A 19,235-nucleotide genomic window follows, 5' to 3' on the forward strand; every position below is an offset into this window, starting at 1 on the left:
CGTGTGTGTGTGTGTGTGTGTGTGTGTGTGTGTGTGTGTGTGTGTGTGTGTGTGTGTGTGTGTGTGTGTGTGTGTGTGTGTGTGTTATGGTTATCAGTGAGCGGCTGTGTCCTCGTGCTTACCTGTGCTCATCGTATCGCACAAGTACAGAATATTTGTGCACATCAAGCCCCTCACAGAACCTTGCGCTGTTGACTCAGTTGTACAATGCTCAAAAATTATAGTATAGAAAAAGTTAAAGACATTATTCCTGATTATAACGATGGAGACTTTCTGTGTCCTAAAAGTGGGTAAGTGTTATGAAAAATATACCATGTTGTTGTCGCACTCATAACCTAATCTTTGAATTAACAAGTGTTAAATAACATTTTAATAATTTTAAATACATTTTTATAGAATTATTGTTTTTTAAAACGATACTACTGAAGTGAGTCAGTTTATTGTATTATAATCTGTCTCATTAAGCTCAACCTGTGATTTTGTACAAGCTTTATTGAATGTGTTTTTATTAGTTGTCAAATTTGAATATAGCTAACACAATAACATTAGTTTAAGAGAGAAGGTTAAGCTGTCGTTTTCCTTAAATTATTTAATTATAGCATTTTTCTCTTAATTCTCTTATATTACTCCATGTCATGCACAGACAATTTTATTTATTTATTTATTTTTATTTCCTGATAACACTATAAGAATAATTTCACATTTAACCTCAATCTTATCAATATTGATTATTGATATTTTATTGTTATTGATGAAAGGAATGTAGAATATGTACATCTGAACTATCACTTAAAAGATAAATTTAAAACCATAATGTCAATTTCTTTCTTTTTTTCTTTTTTCCTTCCTTCCTTCCTTCCTTCCTTCTTTCCTTCTTTACCTCAGATTTTAGGTTAACAACTTTACATGAAATGGGGTTTGAGAAACTTTAAACTCCAAATTTAGTTTAAAATGACAAAAGTGTAATTGTTCTTAAGGTGACTGGAATTTATGTTAATGGTTCTGATTTGATTTAACAGACATATAGAGCAAAAAAGAACGTTTTCCGCTTGTTGAAACCATGATGATGTGGTGAGGCTCCTCCTTCAATAATTTAATTCACATGTTAGTGATTACTGTGCATTTCATTTGGGCTGCTTCAAATCTGTACCCACTGTAGCTGATCCCAACTGAAATACCAGAACAGGAAGAAAAAAGGAGGAAGATTTTTATATATATATACACTTTTTAAGGCTTCTTAGCCTGTTCCTTAGTGACAGAAAGCTGGCGGCCATGTCAGCTGTATGGGACACTGACTATCTGTGGAGAGAGGTCCAAGGGTCAGTGCAAACAGGTCTAATGTGTCTTATGTGGATTTAATCATAGATGCTAGACAGGACCTTGTTGTTCTGTAATTGTTGTTCTGATCCATGCTGGTCCGGTGATTCTTGTGTGCATGCCATCAATGTAGTAACTTATTGTAATTTTTAAAGTAAATAATATTTAAAAATATTAGCCTGTACTGTTGAACTTTTCACTTGCAATATTGTTGACAGTGTATTTTCAACAGGCTGTCTGGCTATTCTAGCAATGGCGTCTGTGGATAGGTTCAATGTTCTGTCAAAACATGTGCTGTGTATTTTCCACATGTTGATTGAAAATCTGCATAGATGGTTTTCAATTGAGTAGTGAACTATAGCTTGTTTTCATACATTTGAAACATTAATTAGGATTTAAAATCACAACAGATTAGATAAATATGGAAGGCTGTTTGAAAGCTGTAAAACATTAAATGGGTAATTGTGATCAAGTTTAAAATAAGTTGCATGTGACATAAATCCACATCGTGAGATTTTTATATCCGTATGCATTAAATAAAAAATGATTTACATTTAGTGTTATAAAGATGTAATGCTATAACATGTATGTGTGTGTGTGTGTGTGTGTGTGTGTGTGTGTGTGTGTGTGTGTGTGTGTGTGTGTGTGTGTGTGTTTGCATTTCTATAGGGCAAAGTTGGCCTCTCTCTTTGGTCTGGACCGAGCAGAGAGTCAGGGAAATGAGTCCTTCCAATTCACCGCCCCTAAACAGCCAAAAAAGTCCTGTGCCATATTAGGTAGGTGGTACAGCAAATAGTTGCATAGCTTTTTTTTTTTTTGGCACAGTTTCATGTTCTGATCGTTCTGAATCTTAATGTGTACACATAATTGCTCATGGTTTAATCAGTGTTTTTCTTAAGGCCCGCCTCCTCAGAAGTCCATCCCTCCTCCATGTGCTCCAGCTGTGCTGTTTGCTACAGCTGTTCATGCATTCAGCTTGTTAGTATAAATATGGCAATTAAAGGATGTTTATGAGACTTTAAATTAGCATTAGTTCACACATTTCTTAAATGAGCTTTGATTTTCCACCAGTGTGAATGGACAATATGTAAAGCAAGGCAAGATAGGAGCTGCTGTTTTAGGAAACCATGTCACCAAAGAGGTAAGAGAAGCTAATTAACAGAAGCTTATCTTTAGTAAAAAATTAAATATTTATTTTTAAATACATTATAACAATAAGTATAGTTCAAATCTATTAACATATTTACTGACACATTCAGTGTACCTGAAGTATACTTGCAATAGTTCCACTTTAACACAATCATATATACTTCAGTATATCTTTTTTTTTTTTTGGTGTTTTATTTTATTCGTTTTTTTTCTATCTGCACTTACAGTACAAGATTCTGCTGTACAACAGTAAACAAAAACAGATCAGTACGGCTCGAATCCATCGTGGATTTGTCCTCACAGTGAGTGTTGATTCTATTCAATTCTGTTCTTTGTTGTGTTAGATGCTGCACTCATCGGCTCTTTATACCTGTCCACAGGTTCAGCCCTGTAACTATGTCACTTTCTACGATGACCAGCAACAAAACTGGTCTTTAATGTTTGACTTGGCAAAGTCCAGGCCTGAGTTCTGTAAGGAGGTAATACTTAAACTGAATTGTTTATTTAATAAAGATTGATGCATTCTGGTTTTGGAATAAATTATTCTGTATCTCAAAGTGTGCCTCTTATTAACTTCAAAGCTGCGGGGTTCTGCAAAATTGCTATAATGCAAACATCTTTAAATTTTACAGATGCGCGATGTATTTGGTGAAATGACCTCTGAGTATGTTTCTCTCAGGTGTGCATGGCCCGGTGGAACAGTGAGGCTTTGTCAGACTCTCTGGTCACTCAGGACCTGGTCCAAGGAGAAGGTCAAGCTGTTGATGTTGGGGACACGGTGGAGGTGGCCTATTCTGCATGGCTTTTACAGAACCATTCTTTAGGACAGGTGCTTATTCTCAATTTTGTAATTGTTATCATATTCAAAGGACACTTTTTAAATGCATTATATTTTTGTAAAGATGAATTACATTTTATCAAAAAATAAAGAATAAATAAATGTTCAAAAGTTTATAGCATATTTTAATTCTAGAGAAGTTTCTATTCGTAGTAAATGATGCTGAGTGGAATCAATTTCCTAAATGTACACAGTATGTTCTTTTTTTTAAACGTAACCTTCTTAAATAGTAATTGAGCCCAACACAGCAGCTCACTGTGCACATTCTTGTTGATTAGTCACAGCTCAATACAAGTCATGCATGCACTCATTGAACTAATCAGTTCACTGGCAATTTATATGAGTCTGTCTGGCATGTTTGCTGTGCAGCTGGAGATCTATAAATGTGAAAGTTCAGTGTCTCTGTCTGTTTTTTCAGGTCTTTGATTCCAATCTGGGCAAAGAAAAGCTGCTGCGAGTAAAGCTTGGAGCAGGCAAAGCTCAGAGGGTGAGCAGCTCTTGAACACAACAATGCTCTAAAATGATAATGAAAGAAATGCATAACAGAAAAATGTTGGTTCTGTCAGCTGTTGTGCCATTGCTCTTTCTCACAGGGATGGGAGGATGGGATGCTTGGCATGCAGAAAGGAGGTCAACGGCTCCTTATCGTCCCTACTAGTATGGGTCATGGTTCAAAGGGCATCCTTCAGCATGTGCCAGCAAACAGCACTCTGGTGTTTGATGTTGAGATTCATAGAGTAAGGCACTGACAGTGTGAATATAATTTAATATACCAGCGAACATTTCTCTCTCTAACTCCTTTTTTGTTTGTATATTTATCTACATGTAGGTTAAATTCTCCAAAGACCGACAGAGTCAGGGATCAGTTGACACCTTCAGTGCATCTCCAAGCACACCAGAAAAGAACACCAGCCAATCGGTCACTGATACAGATGAGTCAAAGTGTGTACAGACAGAATAACCTTTGCAATTGGTGATATTTTTGTTATAATGTAAAATAATTATCTTAAGAATTTTTTTTATTTTTTTCATTTATTTATTATCTATCTATATATCTGTATGTATGTATGTATGTATATATAGAAAAAGAGAGACGTCAAAACATGATGTTTATTTGTCTTGTCCAATTGGCAAACAGATTCTAGATTTAGGCATAAATCTAACACAATTTAGCAAGTTTTATGCATAAAAAAAAAAAAAAATAATAGAGGAAAAAATCTATACAAAGATTTTTTTAAGCAGTATACATATACAAAGGTTAAATATAAAGATTTTGTTGTACAAGTGTTTTAATTAGGTGACTTTACGACATGCATCAGTAAGCTGATTTTTATGAATTTTTGCAAGTTATTGATCATTTGTATTCAGAGTCCAAGCACCTAAGGGGAAGGTGGAATCTGTATCCCTGACAGTGAGTAACATTAACCTTAACATTTAGACAGATGCCATGTGCCAGGAGTGGCTAAAATGCTGAAGCTCCAAATATATATTTTTTCTTGTAGAGTTCAGGTGCTTCTAAATCCAAGCTAATCTCCCGTATAGCCAAGATGGGTCAACCCATGCTTCCCTTTCTCACTGGAGCCATTCCAGCTCAGCCTGACCCCAGCGACTCAGAAACAGAGGTCAGGAGGATTGGAGAGGTTGTTTACATTACACATACTGTATATGAATGGAATGCTATTTAAATCTATTATGTCTCTCTGTGCAGGATACCAGTGAATTGATTTGTGATCCCTCTCCTTCACATTCCCACTCACCGAAACCTGCACAAATGCCCTGTAGTTCTCCATCTTGTATGTATAAAAAGAATAAAAAATAATTACCTATTAGTTAACTCTTCCTATAACATTAGAGCTGACGGGTTCTTTGCTTTCATGTACTGGTTTTTGTTGTAGTGTCGTATCAGCCTGATGATGCTCAGAAACAGGAAGCAGTGCTGCCAGAAGCAAACACTACTCAAGGCTTTGGGGTGAGATCCAACATTGTGTTTTACAAGTATGATTTCATTTTATTGAGTAGCATTAGCAGGACTAATTCTTAAAGAAATGTATATTTTGAGACAATACATGAAATTGATCAAAAGTGATAGTAAAGACTGTAAAAGCTATTTTTATTCTCTATTTATCAAAAAGAAAAAAAAACATGAAAAAATGCATGTTTGCAGAAAAATATTATGCACCACTGTTTCCAACATAGATGAATTTTTTTTTCTTGAGCGCCAAATTATTAGAATATTAGAATGTTTTCTGGCTGCTGAAAATTCAGCTTTGTATAAAAAAAAATACAAAGTATCGCAATAACAGTATCGCAATAATAATAATAATAATAATAATAATAATAATAATAATAATAATAATAATAATAATAATAATGAATTCTTTTTTTTTGATCAACAGCCATATTCCTTCAGACAAAATACATATTTTCCAACACAGCTAGATTCATTTGCCCCAGTCTTCCCATCCCAGCACATTCCATACCAAAGTAAGATCTGAGCCTATTACTTTTGTACATGCAATACTTGCTGAAATGTGTCACTTTATTTGACTTATTATATTTAGTTATTATTTTTAGCATGGAATTACTGCATGCTGTCACTGCCATTTTTTCACTAAATGCAAACATTATGTTTTAAATAGCACCTGATATTACATCATTCTTGATGTCTGATGCTCGCCAACACAACACAGAAATTCTGCTGGCTATTGAAAAGCTGGCACGCAGAGTGGACCAGCTGAGCTGCAAGGTATATTGGTGCAATATGGATTATTATTATTATTTTTTGATTAGTTCTTATAGTTATTTAGGTAAAAAAAAAAAAAAAAAAAACCCGGTTTGATTCATTGTTCTCAGGTGGATGAGCTGCAAAAAGAGGGTCACTTCTCTTTCAGACTCTCCTCTGTGTCCTTAGAGACAAACATGATCCTACACAACATTCAGAGAATTATTCAGGTTTGAATACAAGGATACTTTTATTAATTATAATGATCGTTTTGTAATGTTTAGATGCAAAAAAAATAGCCTTTTAAATGCCATCTGTGTTTTAGGAGAGTATGTGTCTGAAAAAGGAGGTTCTGGAGAAGAGTAGGAACAGAGTAGTGGAGGAACAGAACCACAAAATAGAAAAAAATAAGAGGTGTGTCCTACCCTTTTCTTCACACTCCAATTTCCTGCTTTCCAGTAAGATTAAATGCAAAAAAAAAAAAAAAAAAAATTCTAAAACTGGGGGATCTTTTATGTTGACACACAACCAATTGGTTTACTCTGAGTGCAGGTATATGGAGCAGCAACACAGCCAGACTTGCCGCCTTCAAGCTGAGCAGGAAAAGGTACAACAGACGTGTGAATTTGCTAAATTATGCTATGTGGGTTTATTAGCTCAGTATATTATAATTTTATGTATGTTAAACTCGCTTGGTTGCTATGTTTCCATTTTGATCTGATTGTAGGTGTGTGCTAGAGAATGGTGTGATGAGGAAAATGCCATAAATCATCTCTCTTTCAGGTCCATTTATCGGGAGAATCTGGTTCCTCCACCACACAAGCACATCTGCTGCAGCAGGAGGAGCTCAATCTCCACCAGAGGGCAGAGAAGCAGAAGTGCAAACAGATGGAGGACATCATACAAAACATGGATGAGGAGATGCAAGATCTGAGGGCTGAAAAGGAGAATCTGGATCAGGTGTGTATGATATGAGCATACTGTATACAAAAGTTTTAACCTGTCTCATTTAATGCTTTAATAAGAGTATTCAAGCATCATCCAGTTTTCTCTGGCAGATCCTGTCAGAAAGGAAGAGGAAGTGGCAGGTAGAGCAGGTAGACGGAGAATCCCTTTAATCTTGCATTTACATTCATTTTAAATATTTAAGTAAGAAAATCTAATCAAGAAAACAGTTTGAGACAGTTAGCTGTTCTTATTGTGCTGTATTAAAGTGTACTGAAACTGATCTGGTGTATTTGGTGCAGGTGAAGCGATTGCTGAATGGAGTGTTTCAGTCTCTCAGGACAGAGTTTGATTCACAGGAGTCTTACAGTGGACACACCGTGCTTGAGATTCTCCAAAACACTATCAAGGTACTGTTCAACCAATCAGGTTTAGTTATACAATGATTTCAGGTTTTGCTGACGCCTGCTTTTCCATTGCAGAGTATCACCGTGAAACTTCTCTCAGAACCTCGGGAGCTTGAATCGGGCATAGATGAAGATAAAGCAGAGGACGAGTACTTGTCAACTGAAGAGTGTTTGCAAATCAAAAACATGGAGAAGGAAAACAATGAAATAGCGGGAAAAGGCCAACATTAAAAAGGAAGCATTTATGCTAACAGAACATCTGTAGATCAGAACACCTGCATATTGCAGTCTGTTCTACCATAAGTTCATATACTGAGATCCTGAAAGGGGAATTGGTACTGTCCAATCACGGTTAAGAAGGCATATTAATGTCCAATCAGTGGACAGCTGATCCTTTTCCAGTGTTTCAAAGCAGGACGTTCTTCAGTCATTGAACTGGAAGAACCCTGATCCATAACAACAGTGTCCTGACTATGACACAACTGGATATAACGAACAAGGTTGTAAGTCAAGTTAGCTAGATACGCGTAAATGTAATCTTTACTTGTGTTTGTTTGATCAATGTTTGAGAACATTGTTTAATATAGTATTTAGGTTTTATTTAGAATTGTAAAAGATTGCAAAAGACTAATCTAATCAGCTTGACATTTCAGAAATTCTGGGCTAATATTGATTTATTGAACATGAAATTAAAAATGACACTAGGCAAAATGTAAGAAGTAAATCGAAAATGTAACATAATTGCTAACTAACACTTATGATAATTTGTTTATATACAAATGTATGTAAACAGCAGTATGCTGTTGCAAAAATAAACTTCATTGTAAAAGGACTCTAGAACATATTGTCTAGCAGGTTTATTTGCAGATGTCTGACAGGTGTGATAACACTTCAAAATGAATAGGCAGCATTTCAGTGGATGTGGTTGGTTGGGTACAATTACAAAACCTAAATAAAAAAGAAAGTACATTATGAATATGAATATGTAGACAACAACAGAAAATGCATAATATTAGCACATATATTGTAAATGAATGTAACAAAGAGATTCAATCTCACTGATAATATCACAGATAAGGTGCCATTTGTGTTGTATAAAATGACCACAAACTGTATCAGTTCTTATGAAATAAAATAAGAGCAGGAGGACTACAGTGTGTACGTAAGTTAATAATAACCTGCCACTAGAGGGTAGTTTATACTACAGTAACTTCTACTAAACATTCTTATGATTTCATGTTTTTTTTTTTCTTAATTGTCAGATGCACAGCAAATAAGACATATTTGTCCAGTCTGATCCATACAGCATATCTGTATCACACAAAGCACACAGATTAAAAGTTTGTATCATGCTTTCTGATAAACACTTAAAGCTTAATTCTTGAAATAGGAAATTAAATTAATATTGTTTTATTTACAGAGTTTAAGTTGTTTTTTCATTCTGTACATGTTCAGTAAGAAGCAGACTTGCACATAAGAGCACTTGGATAAAGAGAGGTTCACAGAAGTACACTATTGGGTGTGTGCAATACTTAAAGTTGCTGAAACTGGATAGTTGACTGTAAAAAGGAGTAACAGTGCATTTGTTAGGATGAATGTCTGGAGTGTTTTAAGTACAGTGCCTTCAGAAAGGTTTCACCTTCAACCTATAATTTTCTATTCTGCTGTGTTGCCAAGTCAGTTCAAAACATTTCAATGCAGAAATTTAAATTTAAAGAGTCACATTTAAACTAAAAATTAAAATCTTACATTAAAAATGAAAAAGTACTTTAACTTAACTGGTTGAAGTATTAAAATACTCTGGTATTTCAGGGTATAGGCCCTTTTTACACCAAAAACAGTTAGTATAAGGACAACTTTAACAATAAATGTATTAGCATCCACACCAAGGGACAATCTGTTTATTATAAGCGCATACTGTAGTTATGTCAGCTGCCACATTAAATGCTCAAGCTCTTTAAAGTCAGGCAGATTCAGATTGGCCTGTAAATATTTTTATCATTCATCAGCTGGAAAAAAATTGTTGTGATATTGATTCCAATGATATAGTTCCTCTGTGTTGTTGTCATTATAGCTGTGGTGTGATGCCCCGATTCTGATAAAATTTGAATGATGATTAAAACTTTAAGATTACAGTTATTGCCCTTGTTGTGAAAATCCCTGAATGGTGATCAATTTGGTATTACTGTACTACAATGTTGGTAGAATAACATGGAGGGCAGGGCATGAAGATTTAGCTTTTCTATAGCGAACATGCAGATATTTAAAATTTAGTATTGGGGGGCGGTGAGTTGAAATCAAAAACAGAAGAGGCACAAGTGCTTAGAGCGGGTACATCATTGGTGATACTAAAGCTCAACAGTCTTATTATTATCTATTCCTATTAGGTTTGAGTTAAATGAACCATTATCAAATACTTTCTTGCTGTTAATTTATTGGAATGTGACTAGCTTATGATGAACAATAAAACCTTATCCTATTTGACAAATGTCTTGCTGTGTAAGTTCCTCTTTGAGTGGCTAGCTGTAATTGGAGTGGAAGAAAAAAAATCAAGGAACTTACTCACACTAGGCACGGTTGCCTTGAACCGAGCCTGAGCCCAACCGAACCGTGCCCTGGTTCACCTCTTCCAACTGGGCCAGGGACTGCTAAACGAACCGCGCCCGAGCACGGCACGGAGTGCTCACACTAGTCAAACAAACAGGGCTTTGGGGGTCAAACGCTCTCGGGCACAGTTCAAAACACCTATTGTGAGTACACCCTAAAGTGCTTGAAGGTTCACAGACTACGATTTCATGCAGCAAATGGGAGGAAGGAACAACGATGACACATGAGGTATGATCCTGACCATGGAAGGACACTCGCCGGCTTCAGCCGTGATAAAGACGGACCCGCTGAGATACAGTGCCACGGCACATAGGGCAGGACTGCAGGGCATCGCTGCATGTCTGGCAACAGCATACATGCCCACACGGCAGGAAGATCACCTGTGACTGTGACACAAAGCAGAACAGGAGAGCAAATTACGGTTTCTTTCAAAGCTGCTGAAAAGCATATCTTCTGCATTGTTACAAAGAATTCTATTTCAAACAAACTTTGTTCTTTTAAAAATATACTGAAATAGAATTGAGACCTTACCTCATGTTCCATGCACACCACACACTCAGAACTGCTCCATCGATCAGGACTTGGGGCAGTGGGTGTGAGGGGAGTGCTGGGGGTCAGTGGAGGAGTGAGCTCCTGTTGGAGTGGGGCGCTTGGAGTGGATGGACCAGCTTCCTGCATCTCTTTTGCTGTTTTAGGCAATGTTGGAAGGGCAAACATGTTATGATACCATCAGTCACAACTTAGAAACAAAACATCACTGAGAAGCATCCACAAATATCACCTAATCAAATAAAGCTTGTCCTCAAAAGAAAATGTATGTTCTTACGATCAAACAAAGTGTGTTCTCTGGCCCAGTGGAGAAGAGCTTTCTGCACGCCAACCTCATTGATCCCCAACTGTAGTAAAACAGAAAAGATTTTAATGGACATAAACCTCTGAAGACAAATTCCTAGAGACACACACTACTTAAAACTTCTGTGTGCTAAAACACAGAAGGAAATGTAGCGGACCTTTCGAAGGTCTTTAGTGGTCATGTGTCGCAAGGCCTCAGCAGTGATTCGTTGGTGAGCTATGATTGGCAGGTAGTGTTGAGCAGAGAGTTTACACAGTAGATTCCCCAGATCCGCATCTACAGCTGCCTCCTGAGGAGAAATGAGAGGTCAGCAGAGCGTCCATGATTTTGTGATTTAAACACAGGGTCTTTGAGCCTGTTGGAGAGCTGCTCTGACCTGCATCCGCAGAGACAAAGGTTTGGCATCCAGGAGCCTCTGATACTGGATCATCCAGTAGTTCTGCTGATTGGATTCACTTTTTTGCTCCATCTCCACCTGAAAAAAAATCAGCACCAAAGCTTACAAATTACAAGAAACATACATATGCATCTGTTGCTTTTTTCAAAGTCCTACACAAATCCAACACTATGTATCAGGTAGGTTTTACATATTGTTTAACCCAGTGGCGACTACCATGCTAAAATTTTAAATAAATTTTTCCACATCAGTCAGGTACATTGCAGGGGTTTTCAAATTGGCCTGTATTTCATTATTTGATTTTTCTACACTGAATAACAAATTTTAAATATCAAAGCCTCAACAAAGGACATATATTAAGCAGTAAAATATAATCCATGCAAATAAAATAAAATTAGAACCAAATAATATTTAAAATAATTAAATAATAAAGAGGTAAAAAATTTGACCAAAAATAAAAGGATTTTAATGTTGTTTTAAAGGCTGTCAAAGTTAATGTGTATTTATCTGATAATAAAATGTTCAACAAATTACAGAAAATAAGCAGTAAAATATAATGCACTGCAATAAAATTAAATTAGAGCAGTACAATAAATAAACAAATAAACAGTTGTACTATTTAACAGCTTTACTAAAAAATTAAAAGCCTGTCAAAGATAACATGTATTCTTCAGATACTAATGTGTATTAAGTTTTTTTTCTCAACACACATTTACCCCAAATTTAAAATGCTATTTTTGGCAATATTAGTATGGCCTAAATGTGATTTCTGCAACAGTGACCAAAGCATGTGAAATGTTTCAGTTAACTGATCCAATTTCAAATGTCTCTTTTGAGAAAGCAAGAAAGTTGGTCCATAATCACTTACCAAAACCATCCTGAGCTCCTCCTCCCTTTGGTCCTTCTGTTTGAGTAACTGCTGCAGTATGTCACTCAGAGCAGTCCTCTGGTCTGCTAGCACCTCCTAACACACACACACACACACAGTAAATACACTCACAAAAAACACACACAAAGGATTCATACTCCCAGAATACTGTGATAACTCATAGAGGTGGTGTGAGCATGATATTTAAACAGGAATGGGACGAAATGGCCAAGAAATCTGAGAGTGAAAGAGAAATGTAAAAACAAGGAAGAGAAGTGATGTGCGATGACAGAGTCATCATTACTCTTCTCTACACTCCACAGCATGATGAAGCACTGACAGGAAACCACCACATCATCTACTGCTGCTACATACCTGCAGGTTCTCCGTGTCCAAATTCCTCCTCTTAACCTCCAGTTTTGTCAACTGCATTAACTCTGCCTCTATGAGTTTAATCTATGGATACAAGCATACAGTGGGGGTGTGAATGGCCCCATGGAGACATGATAAAACAGCCACCTTTTGGGTTCTGCATCCAATGAGAGGCGGGATGTGAGAAGCATGGGCTGACTGAAACCAAAAAAAGCTCTTAATGACTTGAATGACTACACAAGACCATCTGAAACATTACTTACTTTAACATTATATAAGCTGACAATGAAATACCCACCGAATGACTTTGTTAATGATTACACTACCATTCAAAAGTTTGAGGTCAGTCATTTTTTTCTAGGAACTTAATCCATTTATTCAGCAAGGACAAATTAAAAGTATCAAAATCCACAGTAAATACATTTAGAATATTACAAATATTTCTTTTTCAAATAAATATTTTTAAACAACGAAAATAAGATGCAGCATAATTTTCAGCATTGATAAGAAATGTTTCTTGAGCACCAAATCTACATATTAGAATGAAATAAATGAACAGGAATAAATGACTTTTTAAATACATAAAAATAGAAAACAGTGATTACTGTATGCACACTGTATACAGTGATGACTGTATTACTGTATTTTTAATCAAATAAATTTAGCCTCGGTAAGCATAAGAGACTTCTTTCAAAAAACATCAACCCCAAACTTCTGAATGGTGGTGTATATGTTAAGAAATGACAGTGCTGATTAAGTTAAAACTCCTTCAATCAACCAGTTGTATGATATAAATCACTGTATCTGTGGGGTCGTTATTGGCTCTTCTAACCTAAAGGAAACTTTAATCAGCATACCTGATTACGGATATAAGCATGCACACTGTCCTTCTGGAGTTGGAGGGCTTCAAAGGCAGCCTTCTGTATTTCCTCCTGCAAACAAAAAGCCAATTAGGGTTAATTAATTCAAGACCTACTAAACCAACAATGCACTACCTGTAATATCTACAGTAGTTCATTAATGTACTGTGGAGTGAATTGATGGATGGAGATCAAACTAGTGTTTAATAACAGTTTTCAATTTATGTACATTGTAGGTTAGTGATTTAAATAGTTACCTCTTGAAGGATCTGACTAATGGCTTTGCTTTTGTCTAGCTGCTGCAGGGACAACACTTGGTCAAACTTCCTATCCATATAGTCCAAACTAAATACATGGGCAAAAAAAAAAATTAAGACAAGAAAAAAAGGAGTTTACTCAATGCTATTTGTTTGGGGTTTTTTTTTTTATTAACAATTAGCACAATAACATAGTAAGTGATTTCAAAATCAGAGAATGTCCCTTTGAAATCCAAACAAGTGGTCAGTGAATATGCATTTGAAATGAGTGTTGCCAAAAGAAAACAGATAACAGAGACGGATGTTAATATCAGGTGTTAACAGAGTGAAAAATATGTATTGGTGGGAACTGAAGCACCTCCTGCAGGTCTCAGACACCAGAATCTGTGTCTTGGCTTCCCTGGCCTCCTGAAGTAGCCTTAAAGAGTAGCTCTCTGACAGCATCCTCTGCATGGCACCTGCAAACATGTAGCCTTTTCAGAACCACAATAGCGAAGAAAATATGGGGAAAGAGAGGTCTAATTCAAACTATGAGTACCAAAGCACTAACTTGTCTGGAGCAGCTTGTTTTGTCAGAGATTCTAATGACTTGCCAAATAAATTTAAAACCAAATAACTGTAAAACAATAAGACAGTTTTGATGATAATTGTAATCTCTAAAACTCACTTGCCACTTCCTTCTTCCTAAGAGAGTTGGCTTCATCTTGTGTGATGGCAGTTAGGTGTTCCATTCGTATACTGAAAAACAACAAATACAACAAATTCATAACTGTATCTCTATTCAGAAAATTAAAAAAAACCCATCAAGACAAGTCCCTGATTTCACCATTTCACCATGTGTGTGATGAACATCTACATACACTACAGTTCAAAAGTTAAGGGTCAGTAATATTTGTTAAGGACATTTTTATTTTTATTTTATTTTTACTTTTTATAATTGTTTTATTTTATTATTATTACTATTATTATTATTATTATTATTATTATTAAGCTAGGATGCATTACATAGATCAAAAGTGGCAGTAAAGGCATTTATTATGTTTAAAAAAATTATTTAAAATAATTTAACAATATTACTGTATTTTTGATTAAATAAAGTGGCTCTGGTGAGCATAAATGACTTCTTTCAAAAACATTTAAAAACCTTATCAACCCCAAGCTTTAGAACCATAGTGTACTCATTACAAACAACAGATTCTGATACACAACTAACACCCCACTTCAGTGTTTGTGAAACCACAACTTAAAGTAGCACTCCAGATCTTTCTGACATTGCCAAAAATACCTGAATGTAACAGTAAATGTTGAACTTTATCTGTGGCACTGTACAAACAGTTCAGTGCTTGCACTAAATCTGGACTGAGGTTTTCTTAAGTGGCGCCATTAGAAAGAAAGAAATTCACTTAGCATGAACTGCACTGATGGCAGGAGGCCATACTCCATTAGAGAGTTCGACCCATGTGTAATTTCCACTCACCGGTCTTCCTCCAGAGCTTGCAGAAACTCGGCGCTCTTTGCCTGGCTATAATCAAATTAGCACAAATGCACAATAAATAACCACCCTTCAACTACAGAATACTAATGGACTTAGCATGACTGAAATGATAATGATAACAAAAGAAAAAGCGAGATCACAAAAATGGTCCATTCAAAAATGGTTCACACGGTACCCTCACCGTTTGTTATCAAGTAGGAGGTCAGAGATGCGACTCATGATATTGCTCTCTGCCAGACGTGCTTTATCCAGCATTTTCTGCCTCTCTGTTTCCTGGGCCCTCTGCTGCTGAGACACACCTAACTCCAACCGTTGCTGCTCCTGAGAGACAGAAAAGCACAGAGACGAGTCTTTCTGATAATAAGGTCATTGTAAATGAAAACGTGTTTTTATTAGCTAGCTAAGTGTAGTGACAGTACAATCTGCTACATTAATACTTTTCTTCACCAAGAATATATAAAATTGATCAAACGCGGCAGTAAAGACATTTATAATGTAACAAACCAAAAGATTTCAAGTTCAAATAAATGCTGTTTTTTTTCTTCTCATCATAGATTCCTGAATAAATCAACATTTTAGAATTTAAGGATCATGTAATACTAAAGACGTTCTATTAAAATAGAAAAAAAAGTTATTTTAAATTTGAATTATACTTTACAATACTACTGACTTACTATATTTAAGTATATTAAAATCAAATAAATGCATCCTTGGTGACCAGAGAGACTTCTTGATTTAAAAAAAAAACTGCCCCCAAAATATTGAATGGTGGTGTAATACACTCAAATGTGTCATATGTTTGTAAAACACATTCAACTCTACAATAAAAATTGTTACCAGTTTGACAGACAGCAGGACATCCTCTTTGCGGGAGTTATTGAGGAGGAGGAGCTGAGTGTGCTCTCTCTGTTTCTCTTCAAGATCTTTCTCAAAGATCACCTTTTCCAGATGTTTCTGCACCTAGTGGAGAAACAGAGAGAATGAGATGTAAATACTACTTCACTGGAGGATCCAACAATAACAAAAAGAAACCAAATCAAATATACCTTTCTTTTCTCATAGTCCATGAATTTGCTCTGCAGTGTCAGATAGAATATGTTACATTAACAGATCAAATGGCACACTATATTTTTAGTCACTGTTTGGAATGGCTGATAAATAGTGATGACTGACCTGCCAGGCCATCTCTTCACCATCAACACAATCCACCTCCTGCTTCCCTCCATCATCCTCCAGCACAGGCAGCAGATACTGGGATGGAGGGCAGTACTCCAGACCCATCTCTAAAACCAATTAAACAAACCAGCTGCACATAAAGGCCTTGCACCATCACATGGGGTTACATTTTAATATTTAACCAAATCTCGTGCATAATCTGTATTGTGCACAACCTGTATATATCAGTCCATATCTAATCAGACAGTAAAAAAAAGCATATTGTGTAAAGTATTCCTTTAAAACACATCCGTACCTGAACAGAGGTAGCGCTGCACTTCCTCTGTGCCAGCCGTGCACACTGATGCAGGTGGATATCTCATAACCTGTGCATCCAGAATCAGGCTCTGCCACACCACATATACACATATGAGGATGTCTTTGCAGAGGTCACATTGCCATTTGAGCTTGTACAAATATAATAAAACATCTTAAAAATAGGCTTTTGATTTTAAATACTCACTTCCAAAGTGCGAACATTGGCCAGTTCTTTAGGTAATTCTGTAATGCTGTTCTCACTTATGTCTAGTGTACGCAGGCTACTCATGCGTCCCACAGACACAGGAATGACAGTAAGGCTGTTCCCTGTATCATCAAAACATTTTGTTAATTTAAATGGTTTACGGTTTTCATGTGATGTAAAATAAGGCCTAAAATAAACTCTTTTACAGAAAATTTAAATGACTGAAATCTACTGCAGTGCTTTAATGAAGGTGCTTAAAAAATAGATATAAATGAATATCTTTCTGTGCCAAAATAATTTTTAAAAAGCACATAACACACCTTTCACATTAAGTGTCTGTAGATGCCGTAAATCCCCTATAGAGTCCGGCAGCTGTTTAATGTGGTTCTTCTCTACATTCAGCACTTAGAGAAGAAATCAAGGTAGTATGTAAGCAATAAATATAAAGGATACTAATTATCAATTAAAAAATATATTTAAAGAAAACTGATCCTTGCTCTGGAAGATTCACACTTCACTTTGGTACTGGCAAGATTGTTTTATTGTTTTTGACTAACCAAGGCTGTATTTAACAATAATGCAATCTAATTTAATAATACAGTAAAACAGTAGAAATACTATAAAAAAAAAAAAAAAAAAAAATATATATATATATATATATATATATATATGTGTGTGTGTGTGTGTGTGTGTGCGTGTGCGTGTGTGTGTGCGTGTGTGTGTTTTCTATTTTAATTATTTTAATAAGTAATTTATTCCATTGATGGCTAAGCTGATTTTTTTTTTTTTTTTCTTCATCAATTAATTTTTCAATGACTCCAGTTTTCAGTGTCGCATGATCCTTCAGAAATCATTATATGCTGATTTGCCGCTCAATGGACATTTCTTATTATTATCAATGTTTAAAACAGTTGTGCTGTTTAATATTCCTGTAAAACCATGAAACAAATGTTCATAATTCGTTGATAAATAATTTTTTTTACTGTTTTTATTACTACAGTTCTTTACACTCACATATGATCAAATGTAATGCATTCCTGCTGAATAAAAATACTAATGTAAAAAAAAAAAAACTTAGTGACCCCAAACATTTGACACACTAACCTACCTAGTGCTACACAGTGATATATATATAGCAATTATGCCAATGGTCTTTTACGAATCAGCATTAAAACAACAATTCACATCAACTTTGTTCATATACAATAAAAATACCTGCAAGGACAAAAGCTGACCGATGTCATCGGGAAGTGATGTGAGCTTATTTTCATGCAGGTCCAACACCAAGAATTGACACACAGAGATGTTGTCACTGGACAGAAATGTAAGATGGTTATTTGCTTGGCACTGTTGTCATCAATCAATTTCTCTCACCTTTAAAGTTGCTAAGGCACCAATGAAGCAACCTTTAGGAACAAGTGACCTCAGGTCATTTCCATGAAGAATTAACACCTGCAATTAAAGCGGAAGCTGCTGTGAAAGATCTGATTCCCACCACAGGTTCAGAGAAAAACACTGCAATAAATAGACTCACTTTCTTCTGGAGGACTTTACATATGGAAAAGGCACTGGAGGGAACCTGCAGACAAGCATTGTGTAAGAACTGCTGCGATATGGATAGAAGCTCAGATATCTAGCAATGATTTTAGCAATGTCTTAGATTTAAAGTTCACCAATATGTAAATAAAGATATTAATGCTTTCTGTAATTCACCTCTGCAAGCTCACAGGCAGAAATGTCCAGAATATCATCCGCACCTGCTTCTTTGGCCTGCACAAAACAGGCATGTGTGTTAAGATTTGAAGCAGTGCACTGTGACAGTAGGATGTGACCCACCCCCCCTCCCCCCAACAAAAAATACAAACTCACCAAGCATAGCTGGTATTCCAGACGTTTTATGGAATCCTCACTGGGTTTCTTCTTTTTGGAGAACAGAAACATCCTGAGGCAAGTGAGATTTTGTTTGCCTGGTCAAAACCCCACAACATCCACAAAAGCCACTGGATGTTAGTGTGACACTTGACTGACTGTGGTGTTGGCATTTCCAAAGAAACAGAAACAGTAGAACAGTGTGAACAAAGTTAAGTACGACAAGAAGCACACAAATAATCACCGTTATCTTACAAATTATAGTCCCTCGATATTCATAGGACTACAAATACCACTTTTTGACTAGACGTTGATGGTTGCTGAAACCTGGTCTTGAAGCCAAATAGCCCGTACTATGAATAAATGTACATACCGTACGCGAAAAGGCGAATATACGCGGTTTACAGCTAAAATCACTAAATCATTTCAGCAAAACATGGGCTTCTTCAAATGTTTCAGTGTTAATTTATTGTCCTTGTTACCTAGTATACTCTCTCTCTCTGGCAGTACCCACAGGAACAACTTCTCGGATGTTGTGAATGACGTAATGCTTCGCCGCAGTGTGAAAGGTTGTTCAGTTCTCGCGATACTTCGTGGCCTT

At 36.0% G+C, this 19,235-nt stretch overlaps 2 protein-coding genes across 9 annotated transcripts; one reads left to right on the top strand and one right to left on the bottom strand.

Moving 5' to 3' along the window:
* The first annotated feature begins 57 nt into the window (after positions 1 to 57).
* On the top strand, positions 58 to 8,069 carry fkbp15a (FKBP prolyl isomerase family member 15a). Of its 4 annotated transcripts, none has more exons than XM_042724174.1 (23): positions 58 to 290; positions 1,987 to 2,093; positions 2,217 to 2,295; positions 2,389 to 2,458; positions 2,694 to 2,768; positions 2,847 to 2,945; positions 3,146 to 3,295; positions 3,723 to 3,791; positions 3,898 to 4,041; positions 4,134 to 4,246; positions 4,673 to 4,715; positions 4,807 to 4,926; positions 5,013 to 5,097; positions 5,200 to 5,273; positions 5,701 to 5,788; positions 5,944 to 6,050; positions 6,158 to 6,256; positions 6,352 to 6,440; positions 6,579 to 6,633; positions 6,810 to 6,986; positions 7,085 to 7,114; positions 7,274 to 7,381; positions 7,454 to 8,069. In XM_042724174.1, the coding sequence occupies exons 1-23, from the start codon at positions 208 to 210 to the stop codon at positions 7,607 to 7,609; spliced, it is 2,220 nt and encodes a 739-aa protein (XP_042580108.1). In that variant the 5' UTR covers positions 58 to 207; the 3' UTR covers positions 7,610 to 8,069. The 4 variants fall into 4 exon arrangements, with proteins under 4 accessions (XP_042580108.1, XP_042580110.1, XP_042580107.1 ...); XM_042724173.1 differs by having other exon boundaries at positions 59 to 290; positions 7,085 to 7,123; XM_042724175.1 differs by lacking the exon at positions 58 to 290 and adding an exon at positions 965 to 1,319 and having other exon boundaries at positions 7,085 to 7,123.
* Positions 8,070 to 8,220: 151 nt separating this feature from the next.
* Positions 8,221 to 19,189, bottom strand: LOC109061923 (E3 ubiquitin-protein ligase LRSAM1-like). Of its 5 annotated transcripts, none has more exons than XR_006154848.1 (26): positions 19,008 to 19,153; positions 18,635 to 18,792; positions 18,479 to 18,535; positions 18,300 to 18,344; positions 18,140 to 18,217; positions 17,981 to 18,049; positions 17,086 to 17,170; positions 16,766 to 16,887; positions 16,559 to 16,649; positions 16,261 to 16,370; positions 16,134 to 16,163; positions 15,925 to 16,047; positions 15,269 to 15,408; positions 15,070 to 15,114; positions 14,260 to 14,330; positions 13,951 to 14,050; positions 13,593 to 13,680; positions 13,333 to 13,407; positions 12,479 to 12,559; positions 12,104 to 12,199; positions 11,215 to 11,313; positions 10,996 to 11,127; positions 10,812 to 10,881; positions 10,517 to 10,671; positions 9,941 to 10,371; positions 8,221 to 8,326 (listed from the first exon to the last, which is right to left on the bottom strand). XR_006154848.1 is itself a non-coding variant. In XM_042724179.1 (26 exons), the coding sequence occupies exons 2-25, from the start codon at positions 18,704 to 18,706 to the stop codon at positions 10,249 to 10,251; spliced, it is 2,157 nt and encodes a 718-aa protein (XP_042580113.1). In that variant the 5' UTR covers positions 18,707 to 18,792; positions 19,008 to 19,153; the 3' UTR covers positions 8,221 to 8,326; positions 10,227 to 10,248. The 5 variants fall into 5 exon arrangements, 4 of the variants coding, with proteins under 4 accessions (XP_042580113.1, XP_042580112.1, XP_042580111.1 ...); XM_042724179.1 differs by having other exon boundaries at positions 10,227 to 10,371; XM_042724178.1 differs by having other exon boundaries at positions 8,221 to 10,371; positions 19,117 to 19,189.
* Between the last annotated feature and the right edge of the window lie 46 nt (positions 19,190 to 19,235).

Source organism: Cyprinus carpio, chromosome B5, assembly GCF_018340385.1.
Source record: "Cyprinus carpio isolate SPL01 chromosome B5, ASM1834038v1, whole genome shotgun sequence".
Classification (NCBI taxonomy): domain Eukaryota; kingdom Metazoa; phylum Chordata; class Actinopteri; order Cypriniformes; family Cyprinidae; genus Cyprinus; species Cyprinus carpio.